A 24,159-nucleotide genomic window follows, 5' to 3' on the forward strand; every position below is an offset into this window, starting at 1 on the left:
TTAACATTTCTAGTACCAGATTGAATAAGAGGGGTGATAGTGGACATCCTTGTTGCATCCCTGATCTTACTGGAAATGCTTCTCGCTTCTCCTCTTTACATATAATACTTGCTGATGGCTTTAAATAGATGATACCTATTATTTTAAGGAAGGCTGCATTTATTCCTATTCTTTCTAGTGTTTTTAATAGGAATGGATGTTGTATTTTGTCAAAAGCCTTTTCTGCATCTATTGAGATAATCATGTGGTTTTTGTTAGTTTTATTGTTGATATGATCAATTATATTGATGGTTTTCCTAACATTAAACCATCCTTGCATTCCTGAAATAAATCCTACCTGATCAAAATGTATTATTCTTGTGATAAGTTGCTGTAGACTTTTTGCTAATATTTAATTTAAAATTTTTGCATCTATATTCATGAGAGAGATTGGTCTATAATTTTCTTTCTCTGTTTTATCTCTTCGTGATTTAGGTATCAATGCCATATTTGTGTCATAAAAAGAATTTTGTAGGACTCCTTCTTCACTAATTTTCCTGAATATTTTGTAGAGTATTGGAATCAATTGTTCTTTAATGTTTGATAGAATTCACTAGTAAATCCATCTGGTCCTGGAGATTTTTTCCTAAGGAGTTCACTGATGACTTGTTCGATTTCTTTTTCTGAGATGGGGTTATTTAAGTAATTTACTTCCTTTTCAGTTAATTTGGGCAACCTATATTTTTGTAAATATTCATCCATTTCACTAAGATTGTCAAATTTATGTGCATACAACTGAGCAAAATAATTCTAATTATTGTTTTAATTTCCTCTTCATTGGTGGTAGGTTCACCCTTTTCATTTTTGATACTCATAATTTGGTTTTCTTCTTTCTTTTTTTATCATAATGACTAAGGGTCTATCCATTTTATTGGTTTTTTCATAAAACTGGGTCTTAGTTTTATTTATTAATTCAATAGTTTTCTCAATTTCAATTTTATTAATCTCTCCTTTGGTTTTCAGTATTTCTAATTTAGTATTTAATTGGGGATTTTCAATTTGTTATTTTTCTAGCTTTTTCAATTGCATGCCCAATTCATTTACCTCTATTTTCTCTAATTTATTCATGTATGCACTCAGGGATATAAAACTTCCCCTAAGAACTGCCTTTGCTGCATCCCACAAATTTTGGTATGTTGTCTCACTATTGTCACTCTCTTGAATGAAGTTACTGATTGTTTCTATGATTTCTTGTTTGACCCACTCATTCTTTAAGATTAAATTGTTTAGTTTCCAATTAGTTTTTAATCTGTCTTTTCATGGCCTTTTATTGCATATAATTTTTATTGCATCATGATCTGAGAATGATGCATTTATTATTTCTGCCTTTCTGCACTGAGTTGTGAGGTTTTTATGTCCTAGTACATGGTCAATTTTTGTGTATGTGCCATGTACCACAGAGAAGAAGGTACATTCCTTTTATTCCCATTCAGTTTTCTCCAGAGATCTATCATACCTACCCTCTCTAAAATTCTATTCACCTCCTTAACTTTTTTCTTGTTTATTTTGATGTTGAATTTATCAAGCTCAGAAAGGGGGAGATTAAGGTCTCCCACTAGTATAGTTTTGCTATCTATTTCTTCCTCTAATTCCCTTAACTTCTCCTCTAGGAATTTGGATGCTATACCACTTGGTGCATATATATGTTAAGTAATGATATTGCTTCATTCTCAATGGTGCCTTTTAACAGGATATAGTTTCCTTCCTTATCTCTTTTAATTAGATCAATTTTTTTTTTTGCTTTATCTGAGATAAGGATTGCTACCCCTGCTTTTTTTTTACTTTAGCTGAGGCATGATATATTTTACTCCAGCCTTTTACCTTTACCCTGTGTGTATCCCTCTGTTTCAGATGTGTTTCTTGTAAACAGCATATTTTAGGATTATGATTTTCAATCCAATCTGCTATCCACCTCCGTTTTATGGGAGAATTAATTCCATTCACATTCACAGTTATTATTATTATCTGTTTCTTTCCCTCCATCCTATTCCCTCCCCTGTTAATGCTCATATTTCCCCCTCTTTTCTCTTCTCCCCCTTAATAGTTTTCCTTTTGACCACTGTCTCCCTCAATATTCCCTTATCAGCCCCCTCCTTTTTCCTCCCCTTTCCTCTTACTTGTTCCCTCCCAACTAACTACCCCTCCCCTTTCATAGCTCTTTCCCCCTCCTACAGCCTGCAGGATATTTTTATACTTAATGAAGTATTTTATTTCTTCTTCACACCAAGAGTGACAGGAACAAATCTCATGCGAAGTTCCTCTCCCTCCCCTCTTTCCCTCTAATATAATATGTTTTTCGGCTCTTCTCCATAGAGTCCTGTGCTTAACTGGTTGCTATTCCCCCCTTACACCAGACCCAATGAGGGAAAAGCTCATATAATACTCATCTCCCTCCCTTCTTTTCCTCCTCTATATTGTTTTTATGCCTTTTTGTGTGGCATAATTTACCCTTTTCCACTTCATTCCTCTTCTTCAATTTGCAGTCCCTTTGTAGCCCTTAATAAGATTTTTTTATGGTCATTTTGTGTAATTTATACTCATACCCTCTACTTGTCTATAAACAATTTTCTCTTATTAAATAACAGGGTGTGTGTGTGTGTGTGTGTGTGTGTGTGTGTGTGTGTTTTCCTTGTTTGCCTTTCTATGTCATTCTTACATCTCATAATTGGAGGTTGAATTTTCCACTGAGCTCTGGCTTTTTCATCAGGAAGGTCTGGAAATCTGTTATATCGTTGAATGACCATCTCTTTGCCTGGAAGAATATGCTCAGTCTCGCTGGGTAGGTAATCCTTGGTTGTAACCTGATCTCTTTTGCCTTGTGGAAAATTGAATTCCAATCTTTCAGTGTAGAGGCTGCCAAGTCCTGCGTGATCCTCACTGTGGTTCCTCGATATTTGAATTGTTTCTTTCTGGCCACTTGAAGTATTTTCTCTTTTACCTGGTAGTTCTTGAGTTTGGCCACAACATTTTGAGGAATTTTCAATTTGGGATCTTTTTCAGTCCGGTGGATTCTCTCAATTTCTATTTTACCTTCAGGTTCTAGTATCTCAGGGTAGTTTTCCTTAATGAGCTCTTGGAGAACATTGCCCAGGCTCATTTTTTCATGATTTTCTGGTAGGCCTATGATTCTCAGGTTATCTCTCCTGGATCTGTTTTCCAGGTCAGTTATTTTTCCATTGATATATTTTACCTCTTTTTCTAATTTTTAATTCTTGTTGTTTTATTTGACTAATTCTTGGTTCCTCGTAGAGTTATTTGTTTCCATTTGGTTGATTCTTGTTTTTAGCAAATCATTTTGCTTCGTTAGTTTTTGGAGCTCCTTTTCCATATCATACACTTTCTTTTTTTTTTTTTTAAGCAATTGGGGTTAAGTAACTTGATCAAGGTTACATGGCCAGTTATTTCTGGGTGTGGTGCTGAGTATTTGAGCCTGTATTTGATCCCCAGGTCATCCCAACACTGGGGCCCATGCTCTTACTTGCTGTGCTACCTGGCCGCCCCATACACTTTCCTTTTTAAGGAGCTGTTTTCTTCATTATAATGTTTTTCTAATTCTGCAATTTTGATTTTAAAAGAATTATTCATTTTGTCTTCTATGTCTCTCATTTGGTTTTCAAAGTTCCTTTTCAGCTCAACTAGGAGAGCTTTCTGTGTTTGGGTCCCATTCCCTGTTGATGTTTCAACTGTGGGTGTAGAATCCACATTGTCTCCCTCTGAATTTGGTTCCTCCCTCTGAGGATAGTAGGACTCCAGAGTCTTTGTAGTCAGCTTTCTACCCATTTTGAGGCAGGGCCCTAGCCATGCCCTTCCTCTAGGGTTCCCAAGCCTTTACTGTTGAGGGTTTTGCCCTGGGGCAATAGTTACTATGTTTTCAAGGTGGGGGGTGGGGTTGGAGCAGGCTGGGTTCACTCTGCCATCCTGGTTCTTGGAGGTCCTGATAGGAGCTTTTTAAAAAATTTCTGGGCTATGAAGTGGTAGTCCCAGGAGTATTTGCTGTCTTGGACAGGGGCTCTGCATTTGGTTCTTACCTTGCTCTTTCCACTCCCAGCCCTTTGGTGAAAGGCCTGGTAGTGGCCCTTGTGGTTGGTGGGACAACTTGCCCCCCTTGTTGGTCAGGCCTCCTCCTGGCCTGCCCTGTGCTGTCGCTTCCTGGCCTGCCCCTTCTCGTAGTGCCGTTGCTTCCCAGCCTGGCCAAATGATATTTAGAATGGATTATATCAGCAAGGCCAAAAAGGAAAAAAGCTGAGAGCTTACTATGTTATCAATGTATTAGGCAGAAGAAATGTTAGCCATTTGAAGAAAAACCTTCTAGAAATTACTATGTCTTCCTTAGTCAAAAGTATCATGATTACAAAATTAATCATAATTCCTATTGGGCATAATTGTTGGCCATAAAGTCCCCTGCTATTTGTTTCTGAAAGGCACTTGAGAATAGTGGGTAGACTGCTAGACTCTGCATAAGGAAGCTCTGGATTAAAATTCTATTTTTGGTTCTATTTCTGTGCCCATGGTCAAGTCACTGAATTTCTCTAAGCTTCAGGAAGCTATCTCAAACTTACCTACTACATATATAATTGTAATCAGTGGCAAGATCTTTGATATATTACACATTAATTATCATCTAGAATTTGTAGAAATGACAACCTAATTGCATTTCCTATTACTTTGTTTCTTAAGATCTCAGAATTAGAAGGGATTTCAGAATTATCTGGTCCAACCTGAACACAAACAAGAATACATTTTACAACATACCCAACAAGTGGCCATCCAACTTTTATTTGAATACCTCTGGGAGGAACCCAAATAAACTCTTTCTATTTTGTGATGTCTCTAATTGTTTAAGAAATTTTTCCTTATGAAATCCATTCACTGGAAATACCTGTACTTCCTCTGAACCTTTCTGAAATCTATTATCTCAAAGTTTCAGGAGTCAAATCATGACTGGCTTCCATCTTTTACCCATCACAAATTCTAGGAGGGAGGAGTCACTTCCCCATCATCCTTCCATGTTCCTATCACTTTTATCGAAACAACTAGTTCTTCTTTAACGTTAAGAATGAGATCCAGTTGGTTCTTCCAGTTTTTTATGGATGAAATAATCATTATTGCAGGTCAAGATGATGCTTGCTTTCAACAGAGAGAAAGCTTCAGTAGACTTTTGGATAGGTAGGTAGATGAGAGATGATATATAGATGATAGATAGATAGACAGACACAAAGTATGAAGTGCTTTGTATGTGTCAGGAACTATGAGGATACAAATATAAACAAGAAAGACAGTCTTCAGAGTGGCTAGGTAGTGCAGCAGGGTGGCTAGGTAGTGTAGCATATTGAGCACAGGCCCTGGAGTCAGGAGGACCTGAGTTCAAATCCGGCCTCAAACACAACACAAAAACCAGCCGTGTGACCTTGGGCAAGTCACTTAACCCCAATTGCCCTCCAAAAAGCAAAAAAAAAAAAAAAAGAAGAAGAAGAAAGTCTTTGCCCTTAGATTCACTTAAAAATTTCAATTTAATTTTATTTTTCAGCTCTAAATTCTCTCCCTTCCCTATCCCCTCTCCTACCCACTGAAAAAGCAAGAAAAACAAGACATGTTACAAATGTATAGGCAATGAAAACAAATTCATGCATTAGCCATGTCCAAAAACAAACAAGAGAGAGAAGAAAAGAAAGAAGTGTTTCAATCTTCAGCAAGTCCATCCACTCTTTATCTGGAAGTAGATAGCATGTTTCATTTGAATTTTTTGTTGGTCATTTCAAATGGTCTTTGAAAGTTATCTTTAAATATTTTTGTTATTATATAAATTGTTTTCCTGGTCTTCCTCACTTCACTTTGCATCAGTTTATTTAAGTCTTCCAGATTTTCTTCTGAAACTATCTCCACCATTTCTTAAAGCATCATAGGACTCCATCACATACATATATTATAATTTGTCCAGCCATTCCCCAATTGATGGACACCCCACCTCAAGTTTCCAATTCTTTGACAGACATCACAAAAAAACTTCATATTTTTGTACATATGAATCTTTTTCTTCTTTATTTGATCTCTTTGGAGCATAAATCTAGTTGTAGTATCACTGGGTCAAAAGGCATTTGTGGTTTAAATACATTTTGGGCATATTTTCAAAGAGCTCTCCAGAATGGCTGGACGCATTTACAGCTCCCTAAATGGTGCAATAAAGTACTTATTTTCCCACAGCCCTACCAAATGAATGTGAGGTGCCCCCTCACAGCTGTTTTAATGTGTTATTTCTTTAATGATTAATGATTTAGAGCATCTTTTCACATAGCTTCTGATAGCTTGTATTTCTTCCTCTGAAAATTGCCTACTGACATCCTTTGAACATTTATCAATTGGGAAATCACTCTTATCCATGTATTTTTGACTCAGTTGGTACTATATTTTATAAATGATAACCTTTATCAGAGAAAGGTGTTGCAAAGATTTCCCCCCTAACTTCCTGCCTTTATTCTAATTTTAGCTGCATTTGTTTTGTTTGCGCAAAAGCTTTCAAATTTTATAAAATAAAAATTGTCCATTTAACCTCTGTGAATCTTCTATCTCTTGTTTGGTCATGAACTCTTTCTCTATCTATAGATCTGATAGGTAATTTCTTTCATGCTACTCTAATTTGCTTAAGATGTCCTTTTTGTTTAAATCATATACCCATTTTGAGCTTATATTGATATACGGTTTGAGAGGTTGGTCTATACCTGCTTTCTCCCAGGCTGCTTTTCAGTTGTACCAAAAGTTTTTGTTGAATATTGAGTTCTTGCTCAAATAGCTGTGATCTTTGGGTTTATCAAACACTGGGTGACTGTGCTCCTTTGCTTTTGTATATCTGTTCTCAATCTGTCTGTTTCTTACCCAGTAGCAAATTGTTTTGCTGATTATAGCTTTGTAATACAGCTTCAGATCTGATGCAACTAGGCCTCCTTCCTTCCCACTTTTTTCCCCTTTTAATTCTATTCATGTTCTTGACCTTTTCTTCTTCCAGATAAATTTTGTTATTTTTAATAATTCTACAAAATAATCCTTTGATGGGTATGGCACTGAATGAGTAAATTAATTTAGATACTATTCCCATTGTTATTATATTGGCTCAGTTTACCCTTGAGCAATTAATATTTCCCTAGGTATTTAGAGCTGTCTTTAATTGTGAAAAGTATTTTGTAATTATGTTTATACAGTTCCCATGTATCTTGACAGCCTCCCAAGTATTTTGTACTGTCTGTAGTTATTTTATTTTTAGATTTATTTTACAATTTTAACATTCATTTAAAAATTTTGAGTTCTAAATTCTACCTCTAGTCCTTTCTACACACCTTGAGAAGGCAAGTAATTTGATATCCTGTATGTGTGAAGTCATATTTTCATATTCCAAAACCTATTTCTGCATTAGTCATGTTGAAAAAAAGCAAGAAAAATAAAGATAATAAAAAATATGCTTCATTTTGCAGTAGTTAATAAATCCTTTTTCTGGAGGTGGATAGCATTTTTCATCATGATTCCATCTGAATTGCCTCAGATCATTGAATTTATCAGAGTAGCTAAGCTTTTCTTTCACATTGATCATCCTTACAATATTGCTGTTACTGTGTACAATGGTCTTCTGTTTCTACTCACTTTAGTTTGTCTCAGTTGATATGTCTTCTCATGTTTTTTCTGAAATCATCCCTTTTGTAATTTTTATTGCACAATATTATTCCATCACAAGCATGTACCACAAATTGTTCAGTTATTCCCCAATTGATGTGCATGCCCTCAATTTCCAATTCTTTGCCACCACAGAAAGATCTGCTATAAATATTTCTGTACATATAGGTCTTTTTCCTTTTCTTAGATCCCTTTGGGATACAGGCCTACTAGGTATTGCTAGATTAAAGAGTATGCACAGTTTTATAGCCCTCTGGTCATAGTTCCAAATTGCTCTCCAGAATTGTTAGACCAATTTACAACTCCACCAAGAATGCATTAGTATTCCTATTTTTCCACATCCCCTGAAGAGGGATATTGGAATATTTGTAACTTTCCTTTGGTGCTATGTTAGTTAACCATGTAAGTGTGAGGTAGTACCTAAGTTCTGTTTTAATTTGCATTTATTTAATCAATAGTGATTTAGAGTATTTTTTTTCCTATGATTATGGTTAGCTTTGATTTCTTCTTCTGACAACTGCCCATTCATATCCTTTAACCATTTCTCAATTGGGGAATGACTCTTATTTTTATAAATTTGACTCAATTCCCTAATTTGAGAAATTTTCATGTAATCAAAAGTATCCATCATTGTTCCCATGAGCTTCTCTATCTCTTGTTTTGTTATAAACTCTTCCTTTATCCACAAATCTCACAGGTAAAGTATTCAATATTTCCCTAATTTGTTTGTGATACTACCCCTTATGGCTATTTCATGTAACCATTGATGTTGGTCAATGCCTAGTTTCTGCTAAACCACTTACCAGTTTTCCCAACAATTTTCAAATAATGAGTTCTTGCCCCCAAAGCTTAGGTCTTTGGGTTTTTCAAACATTAGATTACTATGGTAATTTACTACTGTGTAGTATATAACTAAACACCATGTTATTTCTTAACCAGTACTAGATTATTCTGATGATTACTATTTTATTATATAGTTTGAAATCTGATACTGCTAGGCTGCTTTCTTTCATATATTTTTTTCATGAATTCCCTTGATATTTTTGAACTTTTGTTCTTCCAGATGAATTTTATTATTTTATTTCCTAGCTCTATAAATTTTTTGGTAGTTTGATTGGTATGTCACTGAATAAGTAAATTAATTTAGGTAGAATTATCATTTTTATTATACTGATTTGGCCTGTCCATGGGTAAGTATTATTTAAACCCATATTTTTGTGTATGAAAAGTGTTTTGTAACTGTTCATATAGTTTCTGGGTTTGTCTTGGCAGTTATACTCTCAGTTATTTTATATTATTTGTAGTTAATTTAAATGGAATTTCCCTATCTCTTGCTGCTGAACTTTGTTGGTAATATATAGAAACACTGATGATTTATGTGGGTTTATTTTATATCCTGCAACTTTGCTAAAGTTCTTACTTGTTTCAACTAGCTTTTTAGTTATTTCTTTAGGATTTTCTAAGCATACCATCATATCATTTCCAAAGAGTGATAATTTTGTTTCCTTGTTGCTTGTTCTTATTCCTTCAATTTCTTTTTTTTCTCTTATTGCTATAGCTAGCATTTCTACTAGAATACTGAATAATAAGGATAATAATGGACATCCTTAATTCCCCTCTTATCTTATTGAGAAGACTTCTAGTTTATCCTTACTAAAAATGATGCGTGCTCTTGGTTTTAGATATGTAGATACTGCTTGTCATTTTAAGAAAAGTTTTATTTAATCCTAAGCTTTCCAGTATTTTTTTTAATAGGAATGGGTGTTGTATTTTGTTAAAGCTTTTTCTGAATCCATTGATATAATTATATGATTGCTTTTACTGATATGGTCAATTTTGCTGGTATTGAACCATCCCTGCATTTCTGGTACAAATCTCACTTGGTTATAGTGATATCACCTTTGTGATGTATTGCTGTAATCTCCTTGTTAGCATTTTATTTAAAAATTTTACATTAGGGGCAGCTAGGTTGCATAGTGAGTAGAGCACTGGCCCTGGAGTCAGGAGGACCTCCTGAGTTCAAATCTGACCTCAGACACTTAACATTTCCTAGCCATGTGACCTTGGGCAAGTCACTTAACCCCAATTGCCCTACCTCCCCCCCTCCAAAAAGAAAGCAAAACCAAAAATACATAAACAATTTTACATTAATATTCATTAGGGGAAGGGATCTGTAGTTTTCTTTCTCTGCTTTTGCTCTCCCTAGTTTGGGTATCAAAACCATATTTGTGTCATAGAAGCAATTTGGTAGGGCTCCTTCACTTATTTTAAAAAATAGTTTATATATTATAGGAATTAATGGTTCTTTAAATATTTGGAAGAATTCACTTGTAAATCCATGTGGTACTCGAAATTTTTTCCTAGTTCATTTATGGCTTGTTTAATTTCTTTTTATAAATTAGGGTTATTTAAGTATTCTATTTGCTCTTCTGGACAACTTACACTTTTGTAAACATTCATCTATTTCATTTCGAGCGTCAGTTTTATTGCCATACAATTTAGCAAAATAGCTTTTAATAATTACTTTAATTTCATCTTCATTGATGGTGGACTCACCCTTTTCATTTTGATTTTGGTAATCTGGGTTAATTTTTCCTTTTGAAATCTAACCAATGATTAATCTATTTTATTGTTTTTTAAAAAATAAAATCAGCTCCTATTTTTTATTTATTAGTTCAACAATGCTTTTATTTTCAGCTTTATTAACCTTTCACTTAATTTTTGGGATTTTGATTCCAGCATTTAATTGGGGATTTAAAATTTGTTTTTTTTAAGTTTCATGCCTTCAATGATCTACTCTTTTCTATTTTTTTAATTGATGTAAATGTTTTGAGATATAAACTTTCCCCTAATTATTACTTTGGCTACATTCTACAAATTTTGGTATGTTGTCTCATTGTTGTCATTACCTTTAATAAAATTATTGATTGTTTCTGTGATTTGTTCTTTGATCTACTCATTTCTTAGGGTTAGATTATTAAGTTTTCAATTAATTTTTAATCCTTGCTTCCAAGACTCTATAATTTTTATTTCCTTATGGTCTGAAAAGAGTGCATTTAATATTTCTGCCTTTCTACATTAATTCAGGAGGTTTTTTTTAATGCCCTAATACCTGGTCAATTTTTATGAAGTTGCCATGTACAGCTCTGAACAAAGTATACTCCTTTTTATTCTCATTCAGGTTTCTCCAGAGATCTATAATATTTAACTTTTTAAAAAATTCTGTCAATCTCCTTAAGTCCTTTCTTATTTATTTTATGGTTAGGTTTGTTTTTATTTTTTTGATTTTTTGTGTAATTATTATTATTTTTTGCTTTTTGGAGGGGAGAAGGTAGGGCAGTTGGGGTTAAGTGACTTGCCCAAGGTCATATGGCTAGTTTTGCATTAAGTGTCTGAGGCTGGATTTGAACTCAGGTCCTCCTGACTCCAGGGCCAGTGCTCTATTCACTGCACCACCTAATCACCCCTATGGTTAGGTTCATCTAGTTCTGAGAGGGGAAAGTTGTGATTTCCCATTAGTATGGTTTTGTTGAATCTTTCCCCTTATAACTCATTTAACTTTTCCTTTACAAATTTGGATACTCTGTCATTTGGTAATATATGTTTAGCATTGATATTACTTCATTGTTTCTATTTCCTTTTAACAAAATACAGTTTCCTTATTCATTTTAATTAGTTTCCTCAGTTTTGATTTGCTTTGTCTGAAATCATGATTGCTACTCCTTCCTTTTTTTTTAAACTTTAGATGAAGCATAATAGATTCTGTTCTAGCTCCTTATCTTAACTCTGTGTCTTTCTGTTTCAAGTGTTCTTTGTAAACAACACATTGTTGGATTCCAGGTTTTTATCCATCCTGCTATCTCCTTCCATTTTATGGGTGAGTTCATCACATTCACATTCAGTTATACTTGCTGTGCATTTCTCTCCACCTTATTCTCTTCTGTTTATCTTTTTTCTCTCCTTCTTTTAACCCTATCCTTCCTCAAAAGTCTGTTTTGCTTCTAAACCTTCCTCCCTTAATCTGCCCTCCCTTTTGTCACTTTTCTTTTATCTCCTCCTATTTTACTGTTTGGTAACATAGATTTCTATACTCAATTGACTGTGTGTAATTATTCCCTCTTTGAATTCCAGTGAGAATAAAGTTCAAGTGTTGCCTGCCAGCCCCTACCTTCATATTTTCTCCTCCACTGTAAAAGTTCTTCCTTGGATGCCTCTTTTATGTGGGATGATTTTCCCCATTTTCCCCTTCCTTCTTCCTTATCCCAGTGCATCCTTCTTTATCATCCCTTCATTTAAAAACATCATCTCAACATAGTCAACTCACACCTGTGTCATCATGTATACAAACTCCTTCTAACTCCCTTATTAATAATAAAGTTCTTAAGATTGACATGTATTGGGGCGGCTAGGTGGCACAGTGAGTAGAGCGCTGGCCCTGGATTCGGGAGGCCCCAAAAGTTCGGTTCCAGCCTGAGACACTTAACACCCACACAAAAATACTAGCCGTGTAACCTTGGGCAAGTTACTTAACCCCAATTGCCCTCCAAAAAGGCAAAAAAAAAAGTTACATGTATCATCTTCCCATATAGGAATATAAACATTTTAACGTTATTTAGTGCCTTATGATTTCTCACATTCACAGTTATGATTAATATCTGTGTCTTTCCTCCATCCTATTGCCTCCCCTGTTTATGTTTTTGTTTCTCTGGTCCCCCTTCCCCTCCTTAAGGGTTTTCCTTTTGACCACCACCTCCCTCAGTATTCCCTTCCTGTGCCCCCCTCTATACCTACCTTTTCCTCTTACTACTATTTCCCTCCCTTTCAACTCCCTCCCCCCCCACCCCCCTTTACCCTCTCTTACCCTCCTACTGCCTGTAGGGCACAATGGATTTTTATACTTATCAAAGTTTGTTATTCCCTCCTTGAACCCAAACCAGTGAGAGCAAATTCCATACAGTGCTCCTCTCCCTCCCTTCTTTCCCTCTATTATAATGAGTTTTTGTGTCTTTTCACATTAGAATCCTAAACTTAACTGATTATGTTGATCCTTCTTTGAACCAGAACCAATGAGAATAAAATTCATATGATGTTCATCTCCCTCCCTCCTTCCCCTCTACTATAGTATATTTTTATGCCTCTTTGTGTGGCGTAGTTTACCTTTTTCTGCCTCATCCTTTCCTTTTCTCCCATTACAATCCATTTTTACCCCTTAATAAGTTTTTTTTTTTATCATCAGATTAGTTCATTTATACCCATGCCCTCTATGTATATTCCTTTTAAATGTCACAATAATTATACAAATTTCAATATTGACAGGTATCTGCTTCTCATATAGGGATGTAAAGTTTGCTCTTATTGAATCCCAAGTTATGTGTGGGTGTGTGCATGTGTGTATGTGTGTTTTTCTTGTTTACCTTTTTATGTCTTTCTTGAGTCTTGTAATTGGAGATAGAATTTTCCATTGAGCTCTGGCTTTTTCATCAGGAAACTCTGGAAGTTCCTTATTTCATTAAATGACCATCTCCTTGTCTGAAAGGTTATGCTCAGTTTTTTCCAGGTAATTGATCTTAGGTTACAGCCCTAGCTCTTTTGCCTTACAAAATATCAAATTGAAATCCCTCCAATCTTTTAATGTAGAAGCTGCTAGGTCCTGTGTAATCCTGACTGTAGTTCCACAACATTTGAATTGTTTCTTTTTGATTTCTTGCAGTATTTTCTCCTTGACCTTGTAATTCTGGATTTTGGCTAGTATATTTCTTGGAGTTTTAAATTTGGGATCTCTTTTAGGGGGAGTCTGGTGAATTCTTTTGAGTACTATTTTATTTTCTTCATGGCTTTCCAGTGGAACAATAATTCTTAGGTTATCTCTCCTGGATCTGTTCTCCAGGTCAGTTGTTTTTCCAGTGAGATAATTTACACTTTCTTCTAATTTTTCAATCTTTATGTCTTGTTTGACTGACTCTTGGTGCATCATAGAGTCCTTAGCTTCAGTTGGACTGGTTCCAATTTTTAGTGAATTATTTTCCTCAGTTTTTTAAGCTCCTTTTCCATATGTTCAGTTTTCATTTTTAGGGAGGTATTTTCTCCAGTTTGAACCTCCCACCCCAATTCACCAATTTTACTTTTTAAGGATTTGTTTTCTTCAGTGAGATTTTTTCCAATTTGGTCACTGTAGACTTAAATTTATCTTCTACCTCTCTAATTTTGCTTTTAAAATCTTTCTTGAGCTCCTCCAAGAATGCTTTTTGGGCTTGAGACCAGTTCATATTTCTTTCTGTGGTCTCAGGTATGAGTGTGGAGTCCATATTGTCCTCTGAATTTGTTTGTTCTTCCTCACTATAATAGGATTGTATCATTCTTTATTTCACAGATTCCTTCTTGCCCATTGTGATTGCCTATGTCCTGAAATTTTAGAGTAGATATCTGCTTCTGGGGTACAGATGTACCACACTTCTCAGGCTGGGAGGTGGGGGTTTAGTTGTTAACTTTGTGTGCTGTAGCCTCTGGGTATCTAGACTGAGGCCAAGGCCAGGATTCTCAGTGTTTCCCTTGAGTTACCCTGAGGCTCACAGAGTAACCTGTGGGGGAGGGGTGGTCTGGCCACTTCAGGTTTCCACCTCTGTGCCTCTGGGCTACAGCTCAGGCAGGCTCAGCTGCTAGTGGCCAGCAGTGTGGGTGTCTGCAGATTCCCCTGGTGGTGCTAAAGCACACGTGGGCTTGTGTTGTTAGTGCTTGCTGGCTCCACCCCCCGGGCTTTGGGAGCTCCTGCTAGTCAGCTGAGGTGGGGCTTGATGGGACACCTCCCACCCTTCGCTTCAGACTTCATATTGCTTCAGTTAAGCCCTTCTTCAATGTCTCCCAAGCCTGAGTCTGTTTCCACTAATTCAGGATTTTACTCTGGGTGGGACATTTATTTCTGGGTTTTCTGGGTCAGGGAGGGGGGAATCAGAGCAGCTAGGGTTTGCTCTGCCATCTTGGCTTCTGGAAGATCAAGTAGGTGATTTTTAAACATCCAGGCTGTGTGCTGGTAGCTCCAGGAGAAGCTGCTGTCACTGCTGCAGGCCCTGCTCTTTCTCTTACCCAGCTCCAACTGATCCTCCGTCCTGGAGGATTCACAGTTGTGAATCACTGTTGGGGTGGGTAAGTCCACTGGCTGGGGCTCCTTCTCACTCTGCTATAGTCTGCTCTCAGGTGTGTGCTGATGAAGCCCCCATGTGCTCTGCACTTCCACTGCCCAGATCTATGTAGGCACTTTCCTGGACTGGAAATCTGGCACGCTTTGTCCCTCAATGGGTTCTATTGCTTTAAAATCCATTCAGATTCACTTTTTAAAGTTTAGTCATGGAATTCATGGAGGAGCTTAGAAAAGTTCCTGATTCCTTTGAGAATTCTTTTTTAAAGTTATTTTCTTCCTTTTTTTCTTCATTCTTTTATTATCAAGCTGTTAATTCTCTTTTCATAATTTTCTTGTATTACTCTTATTTCTTCTCCCAATTCTTCCTATGCCACTCTTATCTCTTTCTTTAGCTCTTTCAGGAATTCTTCTTGGGTGTATGTGCAATTTGCAGTTTTTTTCCTTTAAGGCTTTCCTTGTAGCCCTTTTCATGTTGTCTTTTTCTCAGTGTGTGTCTTCATCATCACAGTAATTTTTTTAATGTTGGATTCTTTTTTGTTGTTGTTTGCTCATTTTCCCAACCCATTTCTTGACTTTGAACTTTATATTAAAGTTGGGCTCTGGTTTTTCCTGGGGGTGAGCAGGCACTGTCCTGAGCTTCAGGCTTTTCCACCCTGCTCATTCTGGGGATCTATAATTTTTTGGTGTTTCCCAGATTGAGTGATCTGGGGAGAGCTGTGGTCACCATTTTCCTGGTCTGCACTCTGGTTTTTTACCAAGAGAGGGCCTATGTTTCCCTGTAGCTACAAGAACTAACTCCTCTTAGCCCTCAAACTGTGACCAGGTCCTTTGCTCTCCCGCAGCCAGAAGTACAAGTGCTCCCGTTGGTCCTAGAACTGTGACCACAGTCCCAACCTTCTTGTGACTGACCACAACTACTCCTCTCTGTGCTAAAACCGCGACCTAGAACAGCATATGGCCACTGAAGTTTCCAGATAGCACCAGGTTCTGCACCCAGTGACAGCAAAGGGTCTCGGGAATCTCTTTTTTTTTTTTTTTTACCAGTTGTCTGTCTTCCTTACTGTTCTTGGGCTGAGAGCTCCTGAAGCTGCTACTGTCACTTTGTTATCACTATCTCTAAGGCTGACTACTGACATTGCTGCTTCCTACTTTCCAGGCTGGACCCTACTCTCCTACCAATCTCTTAAGTTCTCTTGGACTAGAAAAATGTTTCACGCCAGTCTTTTTTTTTGGCTATACCACTTCAGAGTTTGATTTGACATGTTATTTTAAAGTTGTTTGGAGGGAAATATTGGGAGAGTTCAGTTGGGTTGCTGCCTCTACTTTTCTATCTTGACTCTGCTCCCCTCCCTTCATTGTTAGCCATTAACCTGATCAGGGCACATCATGTTTTCCTGTCTTCTTCCTCCCCTCTTCCCTTTTACAAGCTCTATTTTTATATCTACAATTTTTTTTGTCTTAATGTTATTGTTAGTACTTCTAGGATTATGTCAAATAACAGAAGAAAATGGGTACATCCTTGATTTACTCTTGCATTTATTGAGAAAACTTTTAGTATTTCCCAATTGCATATAATACTAGCTTTTGGTTTTGTATGCTTTTTATAATATTGTTAGAAAGATCCTCTTATGCTTGGTTTGTAGGGTGTTTAAAATATATATGAATGTTGTGTTCTGTCAAAGGGTTTTTAATTATATATTGATATAATCATGTGGATTTGAATGTTTTTTGACATTTTAATTATGTTAGTTGATTTTCTAGAATTGAACTCACCATGCATCCCCAGCATCCCCAGGGTGGCTGCCAACACAGGTTCTTAGATCTGCTTTTCTAAATGAAAGCAATTCAAAATGGGTTAACAAGCTTACTTTAATCAATCAAACATATATCATTTACCTAGTTCAGGGGGAAAACTTAAGTACCCCGAACTTCAGAGTATACAGACAGAAGTTACAAGACAGAGAAACAGATCAAGCAGACAGGCTTCCAAACTGTTCAACCATTACATTCATACCAAATCACAGTTACCAGAGAGGGAAGCATCAACTTCTGGGTTTTTCAAAGCTGGGAGGCTCTCAACAGCTGTCCAGAGTCTCATCTGGTCAAATAACACACCACTTTTCAAAATGAGCCCCAAAGCAAAGCCTCACATCAGGGATTATATAGCCTTCCCCTGGGTCAGAGAATGTAACCATCCTCTTGACCCTCTGCCCAATCACACAGCATCAAGGTGTGGGCATTCCTGAAAAACAAGCGTCCCACCACAGGCTCCAAGTGAACTTAACCTAGGGGCAGGGAAGATCTTAAAAATTTACATTCGTATAACATAAGTATAGAATGATCATGGTGAATTAAAAAAAATAATTGCTGTACTTTTTTGTCAGAATTTTATTTACATTTTTGAATTGATATTAATTAGCTATACTGATGTGTAATTCTCCATTTTTGCTTTGTTCTTCCCTGTTTTATGTATTAGGACTATATTTGTCTCATAAAAGGAGCTTGATAGAGTGTTTTATTCCTCATTGTTTTGAGAAAAATTTTAATAGTATAGACATTCTCAGCAAAGTTCTGCTCTTGTGCCTCACTGTGGCATAGAGGTAGTCTTGTGACCTCAAAAGCTGTGCTAGTGGAACACAAGTTCTTGCACTACAAACAGAAGAAAAATGGGAAAGGTTTTTAAATATACATGTGTGTATTTATATAATATGTATATATATTTCCCCAATTACATGTTAAAAGTTTTTAATATTTGTCTTTTTTTAGTTTTGAGTTCTAAAATCTGTCCCTCCCTCTCTCTTTTTCTTCCCCTTCCCCTCCCTGAAATGGTAAGCAATCAGATATAGTTTATACATGTGTAATCATGTAAAACATTTCCATATTAGACATTTTGTACAAGAATATTTGAAAGAAATGAGAAAGAAAAAGAAAGTGAGGGAGCAGCTAGGTGGCGCAGTGAATAGAGCACCGGCCCTGGAATCAGGAGGACCTGAGTTCAAATTCGGCCTCAGACACTTAATACACACACACACACACACACACACACACACACACACACACACAAACTAGCCATGTGACCTTGGGCAAATCACTTGACCCCAATTTCTCTGCCTTCCCCCCTCCAAAACAAAGAAAAGGAAAGGAAAAGGAAGTGAAAATAGTGTGTTTCAGTCTGTATTTAAACAATACCAGTTCTTTCTCTGAAAACAGATAGGATGCTTCATCCTTAGTCCATTGGGATTGTCTTGGGTCATTGTATCACTGAAAGTAGCTAAGTCATTCATAGTTATTCATCAAATAATGTTGTTGTTACTATATAAAACATTCTCATTCTGTTCACTTCACTTTGCATCAATGCATGTCAGTCTTTCCAGGTTTTTCTGAAACCATTCTGCTGTCATTTCTTATAGCACAATAATATTGCATCACAATCATATACAATATTTTGTTTAGCCACTCCCCAATTGATGGGTATCCCTTCAATGTCCAATTCTTAGTCACCACAAAACGAGATGCTATAGACATTTTTGTACAAATAGCTCCTTTCTAAAAATGGGAAAGATTTGAAAATATGTTTCCAACAAACTCTTTCTCTGTCAAGGATAGTGGAAACACCACATTTAGAGCCTAATATTTCTTTCCTTGAGATACTTGTGGAGAAGATAGAAAGGGCAATAGAGAGCATAAAGATTTACAAAGCAGTCAGATGAGACCATATGTATACATACACATTTATGCATACATGCATATACACATATGTATATACATTTATATGTGTGTGTGTCTGTGCAAGAAATAATACAAATGTGAGGACACTGAAGGACCCAGATGTAAGGTCTTAAAGGTACCTGGGAGAGACAAAGATCCCAAAGATGTGGAAAAAATCTTGCACCTTGTTAATGCCTTAAAGTTATTCTCTGTTCTCTTATGCCTCAAATATGGTAGTATGGCAAAAACACTGAATTAGTAATTTTTGAGGCTTAGACTATTATAACTTTAGACAAATCATCCACCTTCCTCATCTGTAAAAGGAAAGGATTGGATTGATTATCTCTAAGGTCCCTTTGAGTTCTAGTGTTCTATGAATCTATGACTAAAGGAGGTAAAAAAAAAGATCCATTTGCCTTTTTTTGTATATTTTAAGGAATGGACACAATTTTTTCATTTTACTGGAAAAACAGGGATTCCTAATGTGGCAGGGCAGGGGAGAAGAGTAATGAGATCAATACAAACTAAAGTAATTTTGTTAAACAAATGTAAATTATTTGTGACACAATGAATTGGATACTGAGGGGGTGCCATCAATTGGACAATGGTCAAACAAGTTATGGCATATGAATGTGATAGAATACTACTGAGTTATAAGGTATGATGTAGAGGACAGTTTCAGAGATACCTGGGAAGAACTGTATGAAAAATGCAAAGTGAAGTGAGTAGAACCAGGGGAGCAATTTATAAAATGATAGCAATATTATAAAGACAAATAATCTTGAAACAATTAGAAACTTTAATCAATGAATGACCAACCATAATTCCAGAGAACTCATAAGAAAACATGCTACTTACATCCCAATAGAGAATGCAGATGTAAAGTTTTAACAAATGGACAGTTTTTTTTAACATGGCAGGAATTTGTTTTATTTAACTACATATGTTTGTGACAGGGGTTCTATTTTTCTTTCACTTTGGGGTGGGGAGGAGGAACCTGGGAAAGAGAGAAGCAGATTTTTGTTTTGTTAGAACAATCATGCAATAAATAATCACTGCCCCTCCTATAAGTCTGTCACTATATCTAATACTCACAAATACTATGCTTTTCTCTGGTATGTGTTAACTATGGCAAGCCATAAGGAGATTGAGCAGATATGGACAATAATATAAGAATATGTTTGGGAAAAATATATACATAAGAGTATATACACACACACATATATGTATACATTTATAATGATTTTTATAGTTGTTGAATCCCCTCATGTACCATGTTTTCTTCATTGATTTTAAAAATAATATTGTTAGTATTTCTTAAAGTGATCAGCATCCTCAAAGTTCTTGTGAATGCCTTATATATCTACCATGAGATCCTTGAAGTTGCAGGGTCTGTTGGATGACAAACATGATGAGTTTTAAGTTTCCTTATTTGCCCACAAAAGCCTAAATAAAGAAGAGTGGTTTTTGTAGTGCAGAGGTATTCTTGTTTTATCTTTTTCTCTCCTTCCCTTATCTTCCTTCCCTCCATTCTCATAATGGCAGTTCAGAGCTGGTACCCACTTTACATTTTCCAGATTAGGATCAGCTAAATCAAGAACTGCTGATACTATATCTACTTTGAAATTGAGTTAGCCTGATATTGAATTTAGCAAATTTTGCCATCAAGTATGAATTAATTTGCTTTTGAAATAGTAATTGGAGAGGTCTGACAATTCTCAGATCAACCAGATGAGATTGCAAGGGGTAACTCACTATAGATGGAGTAAACATGCCCAATGGTACCTCATTAGGAGGATTTAGACCACCTCTTTTAGTCTCTAAATTGATTGTAGATGCTTTGGGTCACTGAGAATTTTGTGCTGGGCCAACTGAAAAAAAAAAAAGGTCAAGATCGGAGAAATCCTAGGATAACTGAGCACAGAATGGAACCAGTGGGTGGTAGTGGTAGTACTGATGGCGATACAGGGTGGATTATGCATGAGGTGACTGTATCAGTGGATACAGTGTTGGGCCTAGAGTCAGGAAGACCCATCTTCTTAAGTTCAAATCTTGTCTCAGATACTTACTAGCTGTGTGTCCATGGGTGAGTCATTTAAACCTGTTTGCCTCAGTTTCCTCATCTATAAAATGAGCTAGAGAAGGAAATGGCAAATCACCCTCATATCTTTGCCAGAAAAACCCAAATGGGGTCATGGAGAGTCAGGCACAACTGAAACATCCTCTCCTGTCCTCCCCAGATGTTAAGGTACTGAGAAAAGTAAGGAAGCCTCTTTGGCTTCCTTAAATGGAACCCCACAGAGGATGGAGCCACACACTCAGCATCCAGGGCAGGGGGACTATTCAGAGAGAGAAGGTAGGGGTTTGGGATCACCACTTTTTTATTTTATTTATTTAATATTTATTATATTTATATCTTCCTTATTTTATTTATATCCTTCATTTTAAGGAAAGCACCCAGTTAAGGCATGTCTTCTTGGGCTCCATTCCTGACTCTCTGGACTTTCATCACCTTGCCCCAACCCTTGAGGGAGTCCTCCACTCTCACCTGCTTTTCAGCTCCCTTTTATTTTTTGCTTCAACCATTAGAATGTAAGCTCCTTGAGAGAAGGGATTCTTGAGTCCAATCTCAGACAGGATTAACTAGGTACGCAAATCACTTAATCTGGTTTGCCTCAGTTTCCTCCACTGTAAAGTGAGGATTATTAAAGCACCTACCTCAAAGTGTTGTGAGGATCAAATAAGATAATACTTGTAAAGGTATATAGCCTAGTATATAGTAGGCATTTAATAAATGCTTATTTCCCAATTTTTACAGCCAATATCTCTAGTAAAGGCTTAATTTCTCAAATAAATAGAGAACTGAGTCGAATTTATAACAACACAAGTCATTGGGGGTGGAGCCAAGATGGCAGCATAGAATCAGGAAAACTCTGTGTGCTCCCCCCCATAATCACCTCAAATGCCTATTAAAAATTACTCTAGCTCACTTTGGATGTACCCCCTTTATTTGTCCTTTCCCTTCCCCTGGCTCTAAATTCTCAGACTAGGACAGTGTCCAGCCTGAGACTGAGCAAAAATGGAAGAAGTTGCTGCTGTTGTCATTGACAATGGCTCTGGCATGTGCAAAGCTGGCTTTGCTGGAGATGATGCTCCTCGGGCTGTGTTCCCCTCCATTGTTGGATGCCCAAGACACCAGGGTGTCATGGTAGGAATGGGGCAGAAGGACAGTTATGTTGGTGATGAGGCCCAGAGCAAGAGAGGTATTCTGACTCTGAAATACCCCATTGAACATGGCATTGTTACCAACTGGGATGACATGGAGAAAATCTGGCATCATACCTTTTACAATGAGCTTTGTGTAGCTCCTGAGGAATACCCTGTTCTGCTTACAGAAGCTCCCTTAAATCCTAAGGCCAATAGAGAGAAGATGACACATATTATGTATGAGACCTTCAACACCCTAGCCATGTATGTTGCTATTCAGGCTGTGTTGTCTCTCTATGCCTCTGGTCGAACCACTGGTATTGTTATAGACTCTGGTGATGGTGTCATCCACACTCTGCCCATCTACGAGGGTTATGCCTTTCCCCATGCCATCCTTCATCTAGATTTGGCTGGCCGTGACCTGACAGACTACCTCATGAAGATAGTGACAGAAAGAGGGTACAGCTTCACTACCACAGCTGAAACGGAAATTGTTCGTGACATCAAGGAGAAGCTGTGCTATGTTGCCCTGGACTTCGAGCAGAAGATAGCCACTGCTGCTTCCTCCTCTTGCCTGGAGAAGAGCTATGAGCTTCCCGATGGCCAAGTGATCACCACTGGCAATGAGAGGTTCAGGTGTCCAGAGGCCCTCTTCCAGCCATCCTTCCTAGGTATGGAATCCTGTGGCATTCATGAAACAACTCTCAATTCTATCATGAAGTGTGATGTTGATATCCGAAAGGATCTATATGCCAACACAGTATTGTCTGGTGGTACTACCATGTACCCTGGTATTGCTGACAGGATGCAGAAAGAAATCATAGCCCTGGCACCTAGCACAATGAAAATTAAGATCATTGCTCCCCCTGAACGTAAGTATTCCGTCTGGATTGGTGGTTCTATTCTGGCATCTCTCTCCACCTTCCAGCAGATGTGGATAAGCAAGCATCCATTGTCCATCACAAATGCTTCTAAACGGACTGCTAGCAGTTGTGTAGCATTTGCTGCATGAGTATTCACAAAGTAAAAATTTGCCCTGGCAAATATACACCTCATCTTAGCCTCATGAAACTGGAAAAACTTCTTTGAAAAGAAACTTGTGCTTGGGAAAGTTTGTATATGATATTAGACAAATATCATCACTTTCTAGATTGTTGAACCGTTACTGATTTGACCTCGTATTCAAGTTAGCAGTTGTTCCCTTGGTGTACATTTTAGCATACCTTGTACATATTTTTGATCTAAACCCTGATACAGGTCACTTCATTTTGACAGGTAAGGCTAAGAGTTAACTTCCATAGAGAATTGACCTGATAATATGGCAATATAGTATCTGGCTGGCTGACACTCAACAGCTGTACAGTTTAGTTCTATAAAGCATCAGATCTGTACAGGGTATCTAAAGGTCAGATTTCCAGCATCTAAAAGAGCTGACTTGCAGAATTTCTCTCCTAAGGCTGGCAAGAGTTTATTAAGTGTGTGTTGCATCTTGCCACCATTCTAGCAGGAATACATATTGAATCCAAGCCTTAGGAACCAGTTTTTTTTTCTTAACCCACTGTTTTCCCCCAATGTCATGAGGCTAAGTTACTCAACATTGAGTTGCAAAAGTTTGCATTAACAACCTGTAAATTTGTACATCTAGTTAATTTATGTAAGATTTTTGTACGTAGCTTTAATGTTCTCACATGACAGTTCTCACTTACAAAATTTGTAAGTCATCCTAAGAGTTAAGAATTGTAATGCCCAACATGTCATTGTGTAAGGAAAAATAAAAGTGCTGCAAGTAAACTGAAAAAAAAATTTCTCTAAACAAACTTTAGGGCTACAGAGTCCAGAAAGTGACAGAGAGAAACAAACCTCCCACTGAAGGCAGCCCGGCAGTTGGACAGGAAGGGTCCACTGCAGCATGCTGGGAACAGAGCCCAGTGTCACATGAGCCCATGGCTTTAGCCTCAAGGTGGCCCAGACTAGCTGTGGCTGGAGGGACTTTGGGAGAGTGGATCACCAGCAGCTGTGGTGGTTTGAAGAATTATCAACCCATAAATGCCAAAGACAAAGTGAGAGGTTAGTGTGGACTTTGGAAACAGGGGTTCGAGAGTGTGATCTGGCCTCTGCCCCCAGAGGGAGAAGTGGCTAAGGAGCAGCGGCTGCCATGCTGTGGCTATTTCAGAGTTCCTGGCCTGCAGATTGTAGGGGGACCAAGCAACCAATCTGAGGGGTAATTGCTGTTGCTTTAACCTTCTTGGATCTAGTTCTCTGTCTTGGGTGGAGGTCCTGGGGTGTGTGACCAGGTGCCAGAGCTGATGGAGGATTCAGAGAGGGCAGCCAACTAATAGCTCTGGCAGCTACAAAAACCCCAGTGATTTGGAATGAAGCTCTCCTCTGTGGAAGCAGAATTCTACTGTAGC

At 37.3% G+C, this 24,159-nt stretch overlaps 1 protein-coding gene across 1 annotated transcript; it reads left to right on the forward strand.

The window, feature by feature from the left end:
* Window positions 1-21,605: 21,605 nt before the first annotated feature.
* Window positions 21,606-23,440, forward strand: LOC138151918 (actin, cytoplasmic 2-like). Its single transcript, XM_069075492.1, has 2 exons — window positions 21,606-22,702; window positions 22,936-23,440. The coding sequence occupies exons 1-2, from the start codon at window positions 21,621-21,623 to the stop codon at window positions 22,937-22,939; spliced, it is 1,086 nt and encodes a 361-aa protein (XP_068931593.1). The 5' UTR covers window positions 21,606-21,620; the 3' UTR covers window positions 22,940-23,440.
* Window positions 23,441-24,159: the final 719 nt, after the last annotated feature.

This window comes from Petaurus breviceps, unplaced genomic scaffold, assembly GCF_028583685.1.
Source record: "Petaurus breviceps papuanus isolate PSGF00001 unplaced genomic scaffold, PetGlider_PUasm1.0 90919, whole genome shotgun sequence".
Classification (NCBI taxonomy): Eukaryota; Metazoa; Chordata; class Mammalia; order Diprotodontia; family Petauridae; genus Petaurus; species Petaurus breviceps.

Coding starts and splice junctions, on each gene's coding strand:
- LOC138151918 (XM_069075492.1), top strand. CDS start 21,621: ATGGAAGAAGTTGCTGCTGTTGTCATTGACAATGGCTCTGGCATGTGC.